The sequence below is a fragment of the Perca fluviatilis genome, chromosome 18 (genome assembly GCF_010015445.1).
Source record: "Perca fluviatilis chromosome 18, GENO_Pfluv_1.0, whole genome shotgun sequence".
Classification (NCBI taxonomy): Eukaryota; Metazoa; Chordata; class Actinopteri; order Perciformes; family Percidae; genus Perca; species Perca fluviatilis.
In genome coordinates, this window is record NC_053129.1 from 14,575,919 (window position 1) to 14,595,046 (window position 19,128).

Below are 19,128 nucleotides of genomic sequence, written 5' to 3' on the forward strand. Positions count from 1 at the left end.
AGTGAATTCATTGATGTGTTTAAGCCTGATAGATGAAATGTTCATCGACTGACCTTTTGTCATTCAGAAGTTTCTGACGGGCTCTAAAACAGGAAGAAACAAAAACACAAACAACTGGCAGCTGTGCTATAACAATCTCAATTTGCATCTGGTGTTTATCAGAAAGAATTAGGCCATTACCTGCATTCACATCTCTGATGCTCCACAAATGTGAGTTCCACGTGGTGCATAGATATCATGGGATGAATCCTTATCACCTTAGAAACAAAAGAAATCCCATGAGGGCTATATATTTAAGATAACCAGGAAGTGCATTTTTAACATCTCCCTTTAGGTATTTCTGATAAATCATGTCTGATTAGAGATCTTGCTACACCTGCAGAGTGATGTTGCGTTCAAGGGTAGCCTGGCACTCCAGGTTCTCATCCCCACAGCAACCAGAGCAGCGGGAAAGTGGGACACAAGCAGGCATGTAGATGTACTCCACTTCTCCAGGGTACTCCTGCTCAACATCCACTAACTGCTCCATGGGGCGACACACGCTCTTTGCCCATACCTCCTGGAACGCCATTACTACAAGACAAGTTGAATTTTTAGTAGGCTATTCAAATCATTTGCCAGAGGTGGAAACGCCTATTCAGTGGGACAGCCCTTACCTCTTGAGTGACCTTTTTCTGGAGGGTGTGAAATCTGCAAAATGCATAAAAAGAATGATACAGAACCTGCAGACAATCAGGAAACTGATCCAAGTGAGAAATGTGCATGATCTAAATGGTTTCAGTAGCAGTGGGTTCGTTGTACAGTTCCAGATCGCCCTCTTGCGGCAGAGAAAAAGGAGTGCACACACAACGATCCAGTGGGAACAAATGACGCCGCATGGTTTCAGGAGCGTACCACTGACTGTGCCGCTGTTAAAGCAGTAAAATGAGTCAGCCAACAACAAAAAGCGCTCCTTATTTCTCAAGCTGATGTAACACTAGAAGGTTTATTATCACAAGAAGCAAAAACCTTCGAAGAATGCAAAGAATAACAGCAAAGAATAGTTGCTGCCTTTACTCAAGGGAGTTTTACACACAGTAATCACGGTTAAAACAAAGGCACCACTGAAAAGTGTCACGACACAGCTTGAATTTTTCTAAGTTCTCACAATGGCAATGTTCCTGACTTTTGAACGCCCAAATTGAGCAGAAACACAAGTGCAAAGTTGATCTTGGCTCTCTTTTTCTTTTCAGTGTCAACAATCTCTTTCTGACTCCTCACCTCTCCTGCTTCCCTCTCACTTTGTGAACATCGATGGGAACATTGTTTTCTCTAAATGTCACACGCAGGGAATGCTTCGTAGCTGAGACAACAGTGGGTTTCACTGTGGGCTTTTTCTGTTTGCTGGAAGTGAGTGGTTGGAAGAGTCTGTATTGCTTCATCCAACAATAGAACCAGATGCATTACAACAGCTGTAATTACCATAAAACATGCATAAAGATTTCAGTGTGATTGAAGTTGCTCAATGTTGGACATGATGAGCTAATAAATAAAACTGTTGGTTTGTTAAAAAAAAAGTAAGAAAAATATTTTCTTTTCCCTTCTCTCATTTTTCATTCTTACCCTCTAATTTTGTAACTTACATAACGCTTCCAGGCAAATACATAGTGGTTAGTATTAAATTGAAAAGATTTGCAAACACATGTTTTGGAAACTACATAGGACAACTAGTTGGGAAACAGATGTTGTAATTTTCCCAGTTATTAATGTGGTGGTCATTTTTGATTCGTTTTTAAACGGCTCAGAAACCCCCAAATTCAAGATGCTTTTTGTGCTGATTCTGGAGGCTAAATCCGTATTTTTTTTCCTCATATGAATTAGTGCTTGTGAACAGTAATCATAGCCAACAGTACATCAAAAAGAAGTGGCTGGGGATTCCAGCTCCATTATTTTTGTGCGTAAAAAGTTCAGGTTTACAAGATGTTGTCAGGTTGTCACACTCTTCTTTAATGGTTTTATCACTGACATTGTGCCCTACATGTTGGCCATTCATGTTATATTACAAACCATGGATCTTTTTTTTACATGAATTAAATTCTAAACTGTCACAGTGAAAATGATTTCCAGTCTTAACACTATTACTAAGATTTCCACTCACTATCAGTTGATGTGTCTCTTAAAACATCCATAATATACAGAGGAGGCTTAGGGCCACATGGGAAAACATGTTTTTGAGTTCTGAGTTTAAAGTCAGAATTCGGAGAAAATAGTCAGAATTCTCAGAAATCTGACTTTAAACTCAGAACTCAAATATATTTTTCACATGTGGCCCTAATCATCTTCCGTTTTATATTATATTATATTATGAGAGCCACCTTTATAGATTTTAGCTTGCTACTCAATACCCATTTCTAATCTCCCCACATGAACTGCAACAGATATTCACTGTGCAGTCAGCTCCCTGCTGGGTGATACTGAATGTATCTGTCTTTCCATGGGGTCAGATGTTGCACCAAGAACCAACCAGAAGAGAAGTGGAGGACTACACCCTCATCACAAGCAGGACCTGGTGCTGCAGAGTCTCCAAACCACAACAACTGGCTCATGTCAGGCAGCATTAGCTTTCAGGTACATTATGTAGCTGTGCACCTCTCTGTATCTCAACCTGGATCAGTAACATGCAGCGGCTGCATCTGAGGCTGGTATCTGTGCACATGACTGGAAACACGGCCATTCCCGAACCCCTAAATGCAGATGTTATCTTCACGGTGGGGCACACAGCCAGTCAAAATACAGATAGTGTGTAAAAAGGCTGGACAAGTGTGGAACAGATGTGTCCTCTCACAGTGAAAAAAGTGTGACTCCTGTTAGCTTCGCTGTTCCACGTGAGGTGCTAACAGGAGTCACATTTGGAGTCAAGGAGAAAAGGCAACCTTCTCCTAAAAAAAACCAAAACCTTAATGCTGTATTTGACGTGCAAAATATCACGGGATAAATAGAATTTTACATTCATTTTCACTTTGATTAATGATAAATATAAAATAGTTCACTAATACATTGCAGAACCGTTTCCAAACCACCAGAAACTTAGAAAATTGCAATTCCCAATCTTAACAAGCAAATGTAAACGCTTGCTTTTAGCTAACATGGCAAAAAAAAAATTACCTGCGCAGGTACCAGCTGCAGCAGAAGAACCGATAAGAGGTGCGAGACTCCGATGAAACTTTGCATAGTGGCTACGACAAGTTTACCTCCCCTCTTCTCCGGTCGCTAAGAACTGAAAACTTCAAAATAGCAGCGTCGTTCTTTTGATTGGCGCGCTGTCCCGCTGTGCGCGAGCTGGGATGGAGAGCGCGCGAGCCAAACCATTGAACACATACAGCTGATTATCAAAAATGGAAAGGGAAGCAAAGATGAGTTTCCACAGTGTCTCTCTCTCTCTCTCTCTCTCTCTCTCTCTCTCTCTCTCTCTCTCTCACACACACACACACACACACACGCAGATTTATTTATGTCCAGGAATCAAGCATATAGGACATGCATATGAGGTAATAAGGGTAACACAGTAACTTTTCACTGCATTACCACACAACATCAATGTAACACTGAGTAAATCAAGTGCAGTTAACTGAGATGTTGACTCTGCTAATTGATTTGCATATTATTGTCACCTTGAATTTTTCAGATAAAATGAAAATTGATGTGTTGAGAAAATGATCCTACATCTTAAGCTTAATATGAAAAACATAAAAAAAAAAAGAACTGTCACAAAGCTGAAAACATGACTCATGTTCATTTTGGAGCTACAACACATTCACAGGACAGCAACATGTACACAGAAATGAATAGAAACCAATGGTTGCCAGGAGCGGTCGAAAGAAAATACTTCAAAAAAAATCTAAACCTGTACAGTATCACATGCGTGAAAAAAAAAAAAGCATCGTATACAAGTATAAGCTAAAACACACAAACACAGTCATTTTACGTCACCTCGTTCTTTTGTCCTGGCCTGATTATGATGACATAATGTCTGCCAAGGTCAGACCACACTATCTCGATGCTAACTGCCAAAACACAGCAACTCTGGAGGATCTACTTCTAAATCTGGTTCCAAACACAGCGGACCTAAGGGTTATCATTGATGCTGCAAGAACAAGCTAAATGTCTCAGATTTACCCCCCCCCCCCTTCATTACAGATTTTTGGGACGTTTATTTATGCACAGTCATGTGCTTGCTGCAGATAACTGTTATCATCAGTTCATGTCTGGTACTAATGCTATAAACAGCTGCTGTGTGGCCGGGTTAGCTCAGTTGGTAGAGCAGGCGCACATTTATAGAGGTTTACTCCTCGATGCAGTGGCCACGGGTTCGACTCCAACCTGTGCTGCATGTCAGTCCCCCTCTCTCTTCCCTTTCATGTCTTCAACAAATGCCCAAAAAATAATCTTTAAAAATAAACAACTGCTGTGTAAACGTAGCCTTCTTGTTACACAACACCTGGCTTCTCGTGGTTTGTAGATGCTTTACAGTTACAGTTACAATTAATGCTGATTCCTGACTATGTTCACTTCCCACCATGACTTACAGGTGCAGTGATGGCAGCCGTATCACGATTCCTTTAATTGGCCGTTCTGCAGGGCGCGAATGACAAGCACAGAGGTGCCTCAGCATTTACTAGGACTATAGGCTCAGGTGGGCTTTCGCAGCCAGTGTGATTTACGGGATAATTGGGCTGCTGTGTTTTGAAAAACAGCCTCTGTGGAAGAGATAACCAAGACGGATGATCACAACATTCGCCTCTCGCTCCTTGCAATACTCCTGGTGTCATAGCAAAACAAAAGACAAAAAAAAAAAAACAGTTCAAGAAGAGTGTGTACGCAAATCTATCAGAGTGATATCTTAATCCAGCGCAGAATGCAGATATAATAATCATTTAAAACCCACCGTGAACACTGTGGGAACATCCTGAGCATGTTAACTGCTTTTGAACTTTTCGGGTCTTCCCGATGAACGGTTCGCCAACACTCCTTAAAGGCAGGGCTCACCCACTCACTACCGGGGGGTTTCCCCTTCCTGCTCAGACTCCCAGTCTGATAGCCAGAGGTCAGATGGACAGCTGCTGCTTCCTGTCTCTGGGAACCACACTGATGCTCCGGTCCCAGTCTCCATCGAGGGAGGATGGGGTTCCCCTCAGCTGGAGCCTGGAGCAGCGGCAGCAGGTGGGACTTTACAGCTCTAATACCTCCAGATATGGGCATGGCTGTGCTTGTCTTTCGCTAGATGGTCAGGAGAGGGTAATCATGGTAACTCGTACAAACATTGGCCTGCATCCACAGGTAGGAGGTCTGCACTCTTTCTGCTTCAAAGCCTATTAATATCAACTATCATGTGAGTAACAAAGTGCTTATTTTCTTCCCCAAAATCCCTCTGGAGTTGTAAGAGGTTGATTAGATGTGTCTGTGTATTTACCCTACATCACATGGAAACAGATGAAGCTTAAACAGGTTTTAGCTGGAAGCCACAATTATTCACCTACAAGTCACAAAAGCATGTGCACAGAGACAATGTTTCCAACAAGCACATTAATGCTCTGGGGAGGTTGTGTGACCTTTAATGCTGCCACTGAAGAAGACAGAAAAACAGACAAACAGATACACACCTCCTAATATTCATCTACAGCCTGATCTTTGCTTCTCCTCCGCTTAATTTTTGTCTATTTTTTCTCCAAACTCTTATCTGATTCCCCAGTTGTTGTTGTGTTTTTTTTACCAGCCTTGGGCTGCAGGTGCATTGTGGGTAATCAGACTGGTTCCCAAGCCCACAGTGACCAGACAGACCATCACTGAGTGATGAATGTGACCCAAAAGGCCAAACCGATGCAACTCCATTCTGGGACGCACACACGCATTAACAGTGCTGGGGGTTTCTTGATAAGTTTAGCAGAGCGGATAAAGCTCAGTAAACAGAGAGTAGATGAGGAAAATGTATTCCCTTTAAGGGTTAGATTTAAAAGTGCAATAAATGAGACTTCTGATCAAATTCAATTACACAAAGTAAAAAACTGACATTTTGTTTCAAAGCCAACTTCAACTTAGTGCAACAAGATTTCAAGGTCAGCATGATTACAAAGACGATTGGGCAGAGACTTAAAGGGGAACTATGTAGTTTTTAATTTACCTTAAAGGTCCCATGACATGAAATTTTCACTTTATGAGGTTTTTAACATTAATACGCGTTCCCCCAGCCTGCCTATGGTCCCCCAGTGGCTATATATGGTGATAGGTGTAAACCGAGCCCTGGGTATCCTGCTCTGCCTTTGAGAAAATGAAAGCTCAGATGGGCCGATCTGGAATCTTCTCCTTATGAGGTCATAAGGAGCAAGGTTACCTCCCCTTTCTCTGCTTTGCCCACCCAGAGAATTTGGCCCACCAATGAGAGAGAGACATCATGGCTTTCAAACGAGCAAAGTGGCAGTTGGTCAAGGCCACACCCCCACCCTCCACCTTGCCCCCCCTTCTCTCCTCCTCAATAGCTACAAGACACAGAAATGGCACATACTAAGGAAAGCTCATTGTGGGACTGGCTCTAGTGGCTGTAATTCTGCACCAAGGCTGAATTTTGGGAAAGAGACTTCAGATACAGTATTAGGGGACCACTAAGGTCTATAGAAAAGCATCCAAAAAGCAGCATGTCATGGGACCTTTAACGGAACAGCTTCGGAGTCATTGGAATGGTTATATGACATTTTTTTGGAGTTGAATGGTGGTCGTCTCGCTTTCCACTAGCGCCTGTGAGCAGAAAAACCACCCTTGCAACTTTTGGCCGGCTTCAGCGTCAGGAAGTATTGCGTGATACCAGGTCTTGCGATGTAATGAATTGCTTCACGGCACTGCACACATACAGCCATTCAGGAACCGGCTAACAAGGTAGCGATGGAGTTTTTCACATTATCGTCATGGCTGAGCCGGCAAAAAAGAAGCAGAAAGCTAGAAAAGCATTGTCGGAGGAACAGAGAAAGAGGAAACAGCAGACTGACCGAGCGAGGAGTCAGACACTAGTGAACATAGGAGCTGCCAAATATCTATTCCGAAGCTGTAGGGGGAGCTCTATAGAGAAACATGCGAGCAAAACAGCAAAGAAATGGCCAAAACTACATAGCGCCTCTTTAAATGTGGCTGGATTGTATTCTGTTGGTTTATATAGATCCAGTTAATGTTTTCCTGCTACATACTGGCCTAACTATCTATAGTTTACTCCATGGGTTACACTCAAGGTGGCTGCAACTTACTCTGCATTGCTTTATCAGGTAAAGCTCACACATGCATTGTTTTGGTTTGTAAGTGAGATATTTGCATTTCCTTGTATTTACAGCCAGAATGATCGCTGGTAACCATTCCAGTGTTTCCTCCTACATTTTTGGTAAGACATTCAGAGATGATATGAGGCCTGATAAAACATGACATTTCCCTATGATACTGTGCAAATGTATAGCTCAGAGATTTAAGTGGGGGAAAAAATAGAAAACAATCATTTTGGCAGCAACCGTGGCAGTACTCTGGAAAAAGTGTCTTCATTAACTATAAAGACACTAGACAGTCTACTTGACTTCTATCTAATGGAAGTAGGTAGGCCTACTGTATGTGGACTGTTTCAAGACTTTTGCAACGGGAGTGTTGTTCATAGTTTAGGATGGTGTCTATAAGCTGTCTTTACACAAAAATAGCACTCTAATCGGCGATTTCTTTATAAAATATTTGGGTTACTCATTTTTATTTTTAAACATATGCCATTCTAGAATAAAAAGGACAGAAAAAAGCAAGTCTGATTGAATTCTAAATATTTATTTGTTGTAATAGTTGAATATAAAAGGTTACAGAGAAAGATGGCATTGTTTGGAAGATGTGTTAAAGCCTGTAAACAACAACAACAACAACTACAGTCGACACACACAGGTGATTTCAATTATTTAGCTTGATTAGACCACTGCTCAGAGTGGATGTGTTCGGATCTTGACTAAAACACATCTCCCCTACCTTCCTGTTACATGTGCTACCACTTCTTAAGGGTGGGACGACTTAGTATCTCCCAGGATACCTCCACCCCATTTTAACATGAAATAACTGACAATACCTTTGTGAGTGTGCAGGGCCTTTATTGAGTTCAACAACCACTTTACATTGCGAGATCCAAACAATAAATAAGACTTCCATGGGACATTACTGTCAAAAACGCAGTCAGTTCTCCACACTTTATCATACATCACACTGGGAAAATGTCAGCAAAGTTGAGCCACATTTGCTGGAAAAAGGATTACTAAAGCACAATTTGGTAAACATTTCTGCTGAACACAATGTGTTTTTCAGTCTTAATGGCAACAAAATGCAGAAACAGGTGAAGTGAGACTGAGCACGTACAGGGTCAGTCTTCCTCAGTGAGACGTAAAATGAAACAGAAGACACGGCTGCATGTAGCACAGGACCTACAGTACTTGAAATTCTAACACTTGTAGAATATCAATGTAAACGCCTAAAATCCCACTATCTGTTCTTACTGGGGAGGTCAGAAACCAGCTCGCCCCATCATCAAACAGTCCACAATCGTCTGCATACAAAAACGTGCGTGTGACTACTAGACATTAAGAACGTCTAGAGCGGTTTGTTTGATGTAGTTAACACATTAACAAGACTTGAGTTGAGAGGTTGCGTTTAAGATTACTGAACTGTTCTATCACGTGGAGAAAAGGAGAGTACATCATTAGAATTATGTTACAGATCACTCTACTTCTCTGTGGAGAAGGCTCTCTTCATGAGGGGGGGGGGCGTCTTCCCTGCTTCGTAGAGAGACTCGGGTGGAGGGGAGCTCAAGCAGCACCAGTCTGGGATGCGGCCTGTCTGGTTGTAGTAGTCTCGTGACACTGACCTGCTGCCCAGGATGTCCTGCAGCGCCCCGAAGATAGCACCTGTTGAGGACAGCAGAGGACAGTATGAATACAGGGAAAGCTTTCCAAATGATACGAGTGGCCATGAAGAAATATTTTTCCAAATTCTTCTTGCCTAAAAAAAAAAAAAACTGTGAAAAAGACATTATGCTTTCTGAAGTATGCTGATGCTGGAGTGTTTTATTTTATTTATTTTGCCTTCTGGGAAAGCCTTCCGTTCAGCAGATAATAATAAATATTCAAATAAAAACTCATTATCTGACCTCCGAGCCAGGCGGTGCAGTTGGGCTTGGCAGGTGGAGCATGTAAACGCAAGCTCTTGCTGGCCAGCACGTTGCTGTACTTGGGTTTCTCCACGAGGAGGCGTAGCTCGGCCAGCAGACGGTGCAGGAAACCCGGCAGCATGGCCGTGCCTCCGATCACCACCAGGTTCTCCGAGAGCACCTTACGTGTGTCAATGGGGCACTACAAGGAAATCACACATTTTCCAAATTAGATCATTTGCGTTTCATGCTTTCATCTGTTCGCTCCACCTTGATATGACAGATTAGAGATAGATTACAATGAAAACATGTTTTGAATAGGTCATCTATGTCCACAGCCAGTGCAGTAGGAGAAAACCATGAGGCAGCAGGAAGCAGCAGTTCCACCACTACAGGACTGCACTTTCTGGTTTTCAGGACAGGTGCGGACTAAAAGAAATTGTGATGGATGAAAGTAGCTGAAGCGGGCATTACTGCAGTGCCTTCCATGGTGATATATCAATATATAATGAGTAGAGTAGTGCACAGCTCGGGGTTTAAACGTATTGCTGTAGCAGTTCAAGCCTGGGGCTGTGTAATGTCTGCTGCTGCTGCTGTACCCACTGAGACTAATGAGGCTGTCCGGTGCTGACTGGATCCCCACATGGACAACCGAACCGGTCTTAGTTACATGGAATGGCCTCACTTGAGTGTCGCCATAGCAACCGCACTGAGTCAAACTGTACACTCAACTCTACGGCGAACAAAACTGAGTTGCTGCATTCCATCTGCCAAATTTACTGAATGTTTACAGAAGGGTAGTCTATATCCTCGACGTTCCACTTCTGGGATTGCTGCCAGGATTTCACTCATTTAGGCTAGATATCGGTTGCCTTGGGCTTCCTTTGTGTTGGCATTTTAAACTCTGGTGGATTTATGAGGACTATGGTTAACCTTTTCTCAGATCTCTGCAGGGTAAATCCAGACAGCTAGCTAGACTATCTGTCCAATCGGAGTTTTCTGTTGCACGACTAAAACAACTTTATTTGTGATACCACCGTTGGTTTAAAGAAATGGCAATAAACCAGAGCACGTTTTCCTCCCATCCCCAAATGCTGTGTGGAGTAGCCAGACCCTCCTCCAGCACGCTTTGGAGGAGGGTCTGGCAAAGCGAGACTAACAGAAGGGTAATTAGGCCCAAACTGTTTCCAATGGATATCCACCACAAGGGAAGATTAGTGAGGCAAAATCCAAATAAAATGTTTCTCTACCTTGACCAGAGCATCAAGTATCAGAGAGGCCACACTCTTCTCTTCATTGTCCTGTTCAAACAGGATCTCCATCACAGAGTCCCTGGAGAAAAAAAGAGAGAAAATCTAATGAGTGACTATGTGACAGACATTTAAAGACAAAGAGCACAACAAGCAATTTAAAAAGACAAATGTATGTATTGTCCCACAGATAGACGGTACAGCAATGAGACAAACCAAGATTCTAAGCTTCTCATTTTACAGAAGGACCTTCTACCGTGACAAAGGGAAACATGACTAAAAATAAGAATACAAAAACCCATGGAAATAGCTCAAGTTGAAATACGTTGGAGTTTACAACAACAACAACAACAAAAAGAAACAAATATCTGGGCTTGTCTCACTTGAAGGCACAAGCAGATACAAAAAGCATCATTTGATGAACTACCTGATTGATCCTTTGACGTGCAAGATTTTCTCACCATCCAGAGGGTAATCAACATCTGGAGGCGGGGCTGGACGCTGCAAACACATTCACAAGAAGGGAGAATTGTAAATGAACCTACGGCAATGCAATATTCAATGCAAACATTTGTTTACATATACAAACCAGTATACAAACAACATGGCACTTACTTCAGCTGCACCGTCCAGGTTAAATTTGGCTTCCTGGATCTGGAGGCCTCTCTGCAGGTCACTGACAAAGCATGTTCTGACTGCAGGAAACAAAATTAATGAGCAGACGTCCAAACTAAAAGACACATTTATAACTAAGGATGAACATCGTTTGAAAGCCATAATGTCTCTCTCTTTCTCATGGACGGGCCAAATTCTCTGGGCGGGCAAAGCAGAGAAAGGGGAGTAACCTTGCTCCTTATGACCTCATAAGGAGCTAGATTTCAGATCGGCTCATCTGAGCTTTCATTTTCTCAAAGGCAGAGCAGGATACCCAGTGCTCGGTTTACACCTATCACCATTTCTAGTCACTGGGGGACCATAGGCAGGCTGGGGGAGCGCATATTAATGTTAAAGTGCCCATATTATGAAAAAATCTCTTTTTCTGGGATTTGGGGTGTTCTTTTGTGTCTCTGGTGCTTCCACACACATACAAACTTTGAAAAAAATCCATCCATGCTGTTTTGAGTGAGATACGGTTTCTGAATGTGTCCTGCCTTCAGTCTCCTGGTGAGCTGTTCAAAATCGGCTCGGACTGTGACGTCACAGTCCGAAATGAGCTGGCTAACCACAACCGTTAGCTCGTTAGCATGCTAACAGTTAGCATTAGCATGCTAACGCTAATGCTAACGCTAGCATGCTACGTCGTTCTCAATAGCAAAGCACTGCTACAACACACACAAGTTCACTATAATCTACAAAAGAACTACTTACATGTGCGCCCTCATTTAGAAGTCTCCCAGCTAATCCTGCCTTGTAACTGACCAAAGTTGGAGAAACAGGCTTTCTTTTACTTCTATGGAGATAGCTAGCTGACATGCTCTACATCTGAGCTACTGAGCATGTGCGAGTGCAGTCAAAGATAGTACAGAAGAAGAAGATGAAAAGAGGTCTCACTCTGTAGCTAAAACAGAAACCAGGTGAAAAGAGGATCTACAGCAGTTAGAGAGAGCTGTGCAGTACAACAAAAATATGGTGTTTTTTGAAAATTAAACCATGTAAACCTATTCTGGTACAACCTTAAAATACAGTTATGAACCTGAAAATGAGCATAATATGGGCGCTTTAAAAAACCTCAAAGTGAAATTTTCATGCCATGGGACCTTTAACTGACATGGGCTATTTTGCAGCACACACTGAGTAAATTACATATCTGCAGCATTATGAAACACACATCAGTTTTCAGCTAGGATAATATTCCAGTGGATGGATGGTTAACGAAGGAAACAAACACAGTCTCAATAGAAGTTTGGATTTTTTGTTGTTGTTGTTTTCTTTGGGGAATGCTGCCTTTTGAAGGGAATAATTAAATCCTTCAAACTCCAGCAAACCTACCCTTGATATCCTCCACAGTCTCCTCTGGGATGGTCCCTGAAGAAAAGATGAAAAACACACATAAACCAAGTGAAACTTAATTTTTTATTGATTGCCGTGTTCACAAGTCAGCCATTTCTCTTATTTCACTTCCAAATTAGATTTATAATGAGGCGGAATCAGTGTTTGGGGGAATGTGTGAGCTGACACTGCAGCAAAGGACGAGTGTCAAATAGGATATAAAATAAACACAGGTTCCAGGGGTTTTCTGGTATTTTGTCACTACTGGTAATTAACAAATCCTGTATGGACTTCAGATTTGTGGGCATTCATTTCTCTCTGTGACTCGTGCACAGTGTAAAGGGTTGATTACGGAGATCTCAGCCCCTCTGTGCTTACTGCAGAAGTGCAGTTCAGTCAACAGTCAAGCGGCTGGCTGTCTTAATTATTGATGTAGAAGTGTAGCTTCTCTAACTCCGCTGCAGCTGTGGTTCTCACAGCTCAACATGACGCTTCAGTTTCCTCCATCAAGAAAGTATGGAGAGAAAACTCTAAAATAGACTGTATGCATATGTATAATTCAAAAATTGAGAATGGGTTTCACTCCAATGTCACACAGAAACAAGTTCTTCTTATGAATAGTAAATGACGCATAACAGGTCAAAGCCATTGTGTTTTTCTGCACTGTAAAACTAATCAGCAGTCCATGTCAGTTTATCCATTCAAAAAGACAAAATGTATGTTCCTGTAATTACCAATGGCAGCTGGTACACTCTGCCCAGTGGTGGTGTCGGTGTCCACAGTGCACTGTTCCACAAGAAGTCCATCTAATTCTCTAGAATAAATACAGACACATGCTGTTAAGGTAGGAAACAAGCACATCTGAAAATAAAAAAAGGTTCCATTTTACAGTCACAAGATTTGCAAACAACACGGAACAAAGTGTAGAAATAGTAGTGTTCTTTCCACAGACAAGTGTGCACAAAATAGCACAACAACATGCAAAGTCACACACTCCTCTGGAATCTGTTAGAGCTACTTACTTATGAATGGCTTTCCCTCCCAAAGGCAAAGCCTCCCAAGCTGGAAGAATAGGAGTGCACTCATAAACCTGATTTTACAGTTAAGGTATTAGCATATAAAGTGTATACACAATACAATAAAGCTTCTTTTTGCATGTACACATTCAGAATTATCATAGAACAATAAAAGAACACATAATAATAAACACAGTAATCCATCAAAATTGAGACAGTCGCCCCCTGCTTCCAGTCTTTGCACTGGACTAGGCTAAATGTGTCCTGGACCACTCTCTCGAATGAACAAACAGAGATTAAACTCATACCAATCTTCTCTCCTGATTCTGGGTAAGAAAGCAAACAAATCCATTACCTAACCAGTTGGAGTGTACCTTTACTGGTCAACCACTCCAAGATGAGATGAAAAAGGATACAGGTAGCACCAGCGTCTCTGTGTGGCCACAGTCCATCACCAGTGCCGAGTTGATTCCCAAAGTCATGATGGCCATGAGGTGGCTTGGAGCAAACAACACAGAGGGCACCTGGAAAACACCATCAAAGAATAACACTTAAAACATGGGGCATGTAGGCTGAGGCCTTTGCAGTGGCCCGGGTTCGAATCCGACCTGCAGCCCTTTGCTGCGTGTCATCCGCCATCTCTCTCCCACCTTTCCTGTCTATCCACTGTCACTGTGAAATAAAGGGAAAAGCCCCCCCACAAAAACACACACACACACACACACACACACACACACACACACACACACACACACACACACACACACACACACACAGTAGCTTACACTTACTATCAAGGTTGTCAGTAAAGTTAAAAAGAAGTTAGTGCAGGACTTTTCAAATTGATGTGGAAATCACATTTTGGAGCACAAAATAAATATATTTAAATAAGTACATCATGTGACACTTTTTTCCTAACATTCCTGCAGCTATAAAACACCTCTCTGGTTGGTTTTCATACCTCAAACTGTTTAAAGAAAACCTTGGTGAGTGTCTCCCTGAAGTGAGACGGGCAGAGGATGGACTCTATGATGACCACCCTTCTGTCGCGAGGATTCACCAGCAGGTGCCTGATTGAGACAAATGGGAAGACAAACTTTGATTTGATGAGGCTGGACCACTCCATTTTTCATCTAAAAGCAGTATACTGTATGTTATTTATAAAGGATGTTAAACACTTAGAATGAATAACTAATGCAGCAGAGTCTCACCTGAAATACAGTAAATGGATAAACTCTTTGAGGATGACATAAAGCTCTTCTGTATTGATGTTGTACTGAACCACTTTGATGGCCTGAAAGTGAGACACCACATTAACATTTATTTAGCAATTTCCCAAAATCCTTCCAAATGATTACACTCAGCAAATCACAGCGGTGTCTCACCTGCTGCTGTCCCGGTTTCCGGATCTCGCTCGGAATTATGAACCTGGGCCCCGTTTCCCCTGCAAAGCCGCATCTGTAAGAAACGGAAACTGTCAGCTGAGCTGCAAGCGGCCCGTGCAGAAAAGATTGATAATTGTTTAATAATATAACTGGCAAGAATAATGCAATCAGTAACCTTTTTTAGGCTCCTACACATTGTAGAACACAAGCAAAACTGCATAAAAAGACTTGACTAAAAAGGCTGTATAATAATTTTATGAAATAGCAAAAATCCTTTTAGTGAGTTGCATATAAACAAAATAACAGTGCAGCTCTGTGTCAAAAGCGTTTAGACAGTAACTGTAGACAAAGAAATCATTATTAAAAGAGAACAGTCCTCTTGATCTGCATGTGACTTGCCTCAAGACAGTTTCTCATCTTTATTACATAATAAATGTGCCTAAAGTCACAGCAAGATGACATGGATTATGTAGCACTGAAGCCATATACACTGCCAACGAAATATAATAAGAATTGTATTGTAGCATTTTTGGTAAATCTCCAGTAACAAGCGTATTGTAAATACCCTAAATGCTGGGAGATGTGTAAAATATAATGGTGGGTGAAGTAAATATTAGTATCAGACAGCTATCAGATTACCAGGTACTTAACAAAACTCAATAGCAGTCAACATGGGGTTAGTATTTGGCTCACAACGGACAAATGACAAGAAGCTTGTCTGGACTGATGAAGCCAAATTTAGACGTGTTGTTGACGTGGTCAATTAGCTAGCTAGCTACATCTACTGTAATCCAATTGCCACCAACATAATAAAAAGCTTCTCAATACCTGCATGTCTAGCTAGCTACATTATTTTAACATAGTTTAGCTACAGCATTAAATGGGCTCATTGTCGAAGTTGACCCAAATAAGAAAATGTAGGGTGTTGAAAAACAGGCAATGCGGCGGACTATAAGAGGCTATTGGCGTCCAGTACAGTTGTCTTTCGTTACTTATTGGATTTTATCTTAGCTTTACTTTGGCATTAGCTAGCTAGCTAACTAAACACTGACATGTCTAACGTCTGTTAGCATTGACTGACCGGCTTTCTAGCTAACGCTACCGAATTTACTACCGGTATACAATTATGTATCTTGTGTTTTTTATTAGACCTAGCTAAAGTGCCAAGACACGGGAGGTTAACGTTAAGTTAGTTCAAAAAACAAATATAAACATTAGCTAGCTAGCTTATGATGCTAACCGAACGGCTATGTTAACAAGGCGTGCCAACGGCTGGTAACGTTACTCACTTTGTGTATGCTGCTCCTAAGTCAATAACGATCGCAGTCTTCTCTCCTCCACTTCCCAACCCATCAAATAAGGGCATTTTATTATTGGAATGAAGAATGTCAGTGATTAGCGTTGACAGTCGCAAATTTGCATCGTATCGATCAAAAGGATGAAAAACACTGTTGTCTTCCGGTTGGATTGGGTTGGGTCTTCAGAAACGCGATGACGTCACACCGATTGCCTGATCAAAATATGCTCAAAATGATGAAAACTTTCTTTTCACCAAATACGTTTCAGATGAATCAATCAAATGCAGACTTTTCAGATACAAAAAGTAAAACATTAACAAACTTTAGAAATAGCCTTAAATTACAGACAAGTTCAAAGTAAATTTTCTATCAGCTTACATTATTGTATTATTTCCATCCATAAATTGGAGATATTGTGATGTGTTATGTTGTGTAGCTATTGTATAGGCCTATGTCTTCTTTAAAGCATTGAAAAAAACACTGTATTTTAGGGGGGACCGGACTGTTGTTAAAGCTGTAATAATAAATTATTATATAGTACAGGCCAAAAGTTTGGACACACCTTCTCATTCAATGCGTTTTCTTTATTTTCATGACTATTTACATTGTAGATTCTCACTGAAGGCATCAAAACTATGAATGAACACATATGGAACTATGTACTTAACAAAAAAGTGTGAAATAACTGAAAACATGTCTTATATTTTAGATTCCTCAAAGTAGCCACCCTTTGCTTTTTTGATAGCGCTGCAAACCCTTGGTGTTGTCTCAATGAGCTTCATGAGGTAGTCACCTGAAATGGTTTTCACTTCACAGGTGTGCTTTGTCAGGGTTAATTAGTGGAATTTTTTCCCTTATTAATGGGGTTGGGACCATCAGTTGTGTTGTGTAGAAGTCAGGTTGATACACAGCTGACAGTCCTATTGGACAACTGTTAGAATTCATATTATGGCAAGAACCAATCAGCTAAGTAAAGAGAACGAGTGGCCATCATTACTTTAACAAATGAAGGTCAGTCAGTCTGGAAATTTGCAAAAACTTTGAATGTGTCCCCAAGTGCAGTCGCAAAAACCATCAAGCGCTACAACGAAACTGGCTCACATGAGGACCGCCCCAGGAAAGGAAGACCAAGAGTCACCTCTGCTGCTGAGGATAAGTTCATCCCAGTCACCAGCCTCAGAAATCGCAAGTTAACAGCAGCTCAGATTAGAGACCAGATGAATGCCACACAGGGTTCTAGCAGCAGACACATCTCTAAAACAACTGTTAAGAGGAGACTGTGCGAATCAGGCCTTCATGGTCAAGTAGCTGCTAGGAAACCACTGCTAAGGAGAGGCAACAAGCAGAAGAGATTTGTTTGGGCCAAGAAACACAAGGAATGGACATTAGACCAGTGGAAATCTGTGCTTTGGTCTGATGAGTCCAAATTTGAGATCTTTGGTTCCAACCGCTGTGTCTTTGTGCGACAAAGAAAAGGTGAACGGATGGATTCTACATGCCTGGTTCCCACCGTGAAGCATGGAGGAGGAGGTGTGATGGTGTGGGGGTGCTTTGCTGGTGACACTGTTGGGGATTTATTCAAAATTGAAGGCATACTGAACCAGCATGGCTACCACAGCATCCTGCAGCGACATGCCATCCCATCCGGTTTGTGTTTAGTTGGACCATCATTTATTTTTGACCCCAAACACACCTCCAGGCTGTGTAAGGGCTATCTGACCAAGAAGGAGAGTGATGGAGTGCTGCGCCAGATGACCTGGCCTCCACAGTCACCGGACCTGAACCCAATCGAGATGGTTTGGGGAGAGCTGGACCGCAGAGTGAAGGCAAAAGGGCCAACAAGTGCTAAGCATCTCTGGGAACTCCTTCAAGACTGTTGGAAAACCATTTCAGGTGACTACCTCTTGAAGCTCATCAAGAGAATGCCAAGAATGTGCAAAGCAGTAATCAGAGAAAAAGGTGGCTACTTTGAAGAAACTAGAATATAAGACATGTTTTCAGTTATTTCACACTTTTTTGTTAAGTACATAATTCCACATGTTTTCATTCATAGTTTTGATGCCTTCAGTGAGAATCTACAATGTAAATAGTCATGAAAATAAAGGAAACGCATTGAATGAGAAGGTGTGTCCAAACGTTTGGCCTGTACTGTAAATGGTTAAAAAAAGTTTCTTAAAAAGTTCTAACAATTGTCCCACTATTGACAATACACAGATGTAGCCTAACCCATGGATAATGATGGTCAAATGAAGCTTCGCGAACCACTGTCTTTATTTTCTGAGCTCACTAGATGGCGCTCTCTGTTGAAAACACACTGAATTGCCATTCCTTTAACCTTATTCTTTGAACAGACAGCGCCATCTAGTGAGCTCAGAAAATAAAGACAGTGGTTCCCGAAGCTTCATTTGACCATCACTACCCATGGATGATGATGATGTAACCTCACTGGACCACCACAGGGGTGTTTCACAGGGTTTCTGTGTCTCCAAACTCTAAGCCTACTCCATTTTACTAATACTGTACCTCTGTCCCCACAGGATTCTCTGGTGGAAATACAAGCAAATCATCATACCATTTTTAATACAATTACCATGACACATTCCCATATCATTAACTGTATTTCCCTAGTACTTAATGCTCATACATGCACCTGCTTTTGCTGGGCTATTTTAGATTAACTGTGGTAATTGAAAGGGCCAGGGTAGTCATACAGAAATAAATCTGCGGTTCACAAAAAATTATTTATTTAGCACAACAGCATATTTGCTCACAATATAATGGAATGTAGAAGCAGGGAGTGCATAATAATCAATGTAAGAACATGTGCATAACCACTGATACCTTTTGTGTTCACTTCTTGTTTTCTAAAAGAGCTCTTTTACACCAAACAAACCACAATATCTTAACCATATCCCATGTAGACTCCTTCTGTTAAAGTTCACTTCAATTATAATTAACCATGTATTTTTCAGATCTGAAAATATGACATATGAGATTGAAATCAACGTT

At 41.6% G+C, this 19,128-nt stretch overlaps 2 protein-coding genes across 3 annotated transcripts in view; both read right to left on the reverse strand.

Annotated features, from left to right (window-relative positions):
* naa30 (N-alpha-acetyltransferase 30, NatC catalytic subunit) overlaps nt 1-19,128 on the reverse strand; it is a 41,567-nt gene that overhangs the window by 4,539 nt on the left and 17,900 nt on the right. For both annotated transcript variants that reach the window (XM_039782747.1, XM_039782745.1), the window contains exons 4-7: nt 657-690; nt 377-573; nt 181-257; nt 54-83 (exon numbers count right to left, since the gene is read on the reverse strand). In XM_039782747.1, the coding sequence (XP_039638681.1) occupies nt 54-83; nt 181-257; nt 377-573; nt 657-690 (338 nt within the window). The remainder of the gene's footprint in view (nt 1-53; nt 84-180; nt 258-376; nt 574-656; nt 691-19,128) is intronic.
* On the reverse strand, nt 8,112-16,317 carry actr10 (actin related protein 10). The gene is made up of 13 exons (XM_039782749.1): nt 16,111-16,317; nt 14,822-14,894; nt 14,648-14,730; nt 14,398-14,506; nt 13,853-13,960; nt 13,443-13,510; nt 13,155-13,234; nt 12,421-12,456; nt 11,047-11,126; nt 10,859-10,932; nt 10,432-10,513; nt 9,182-9,383; nt 8,112-8,939 (listed from the first exon to the last, which is right to left on the reverse strand). Exons 1-13 carry the CDS (start codon nt 16,185-16,187, stop codon nt 8,758-8,760), a joined length of 1,254 nt encoding a protein of 417 aa, XP_039638683.1. The 5' UTR covers nt 16,188-16,317; the 3' UTR covers nt 8,112-8,757.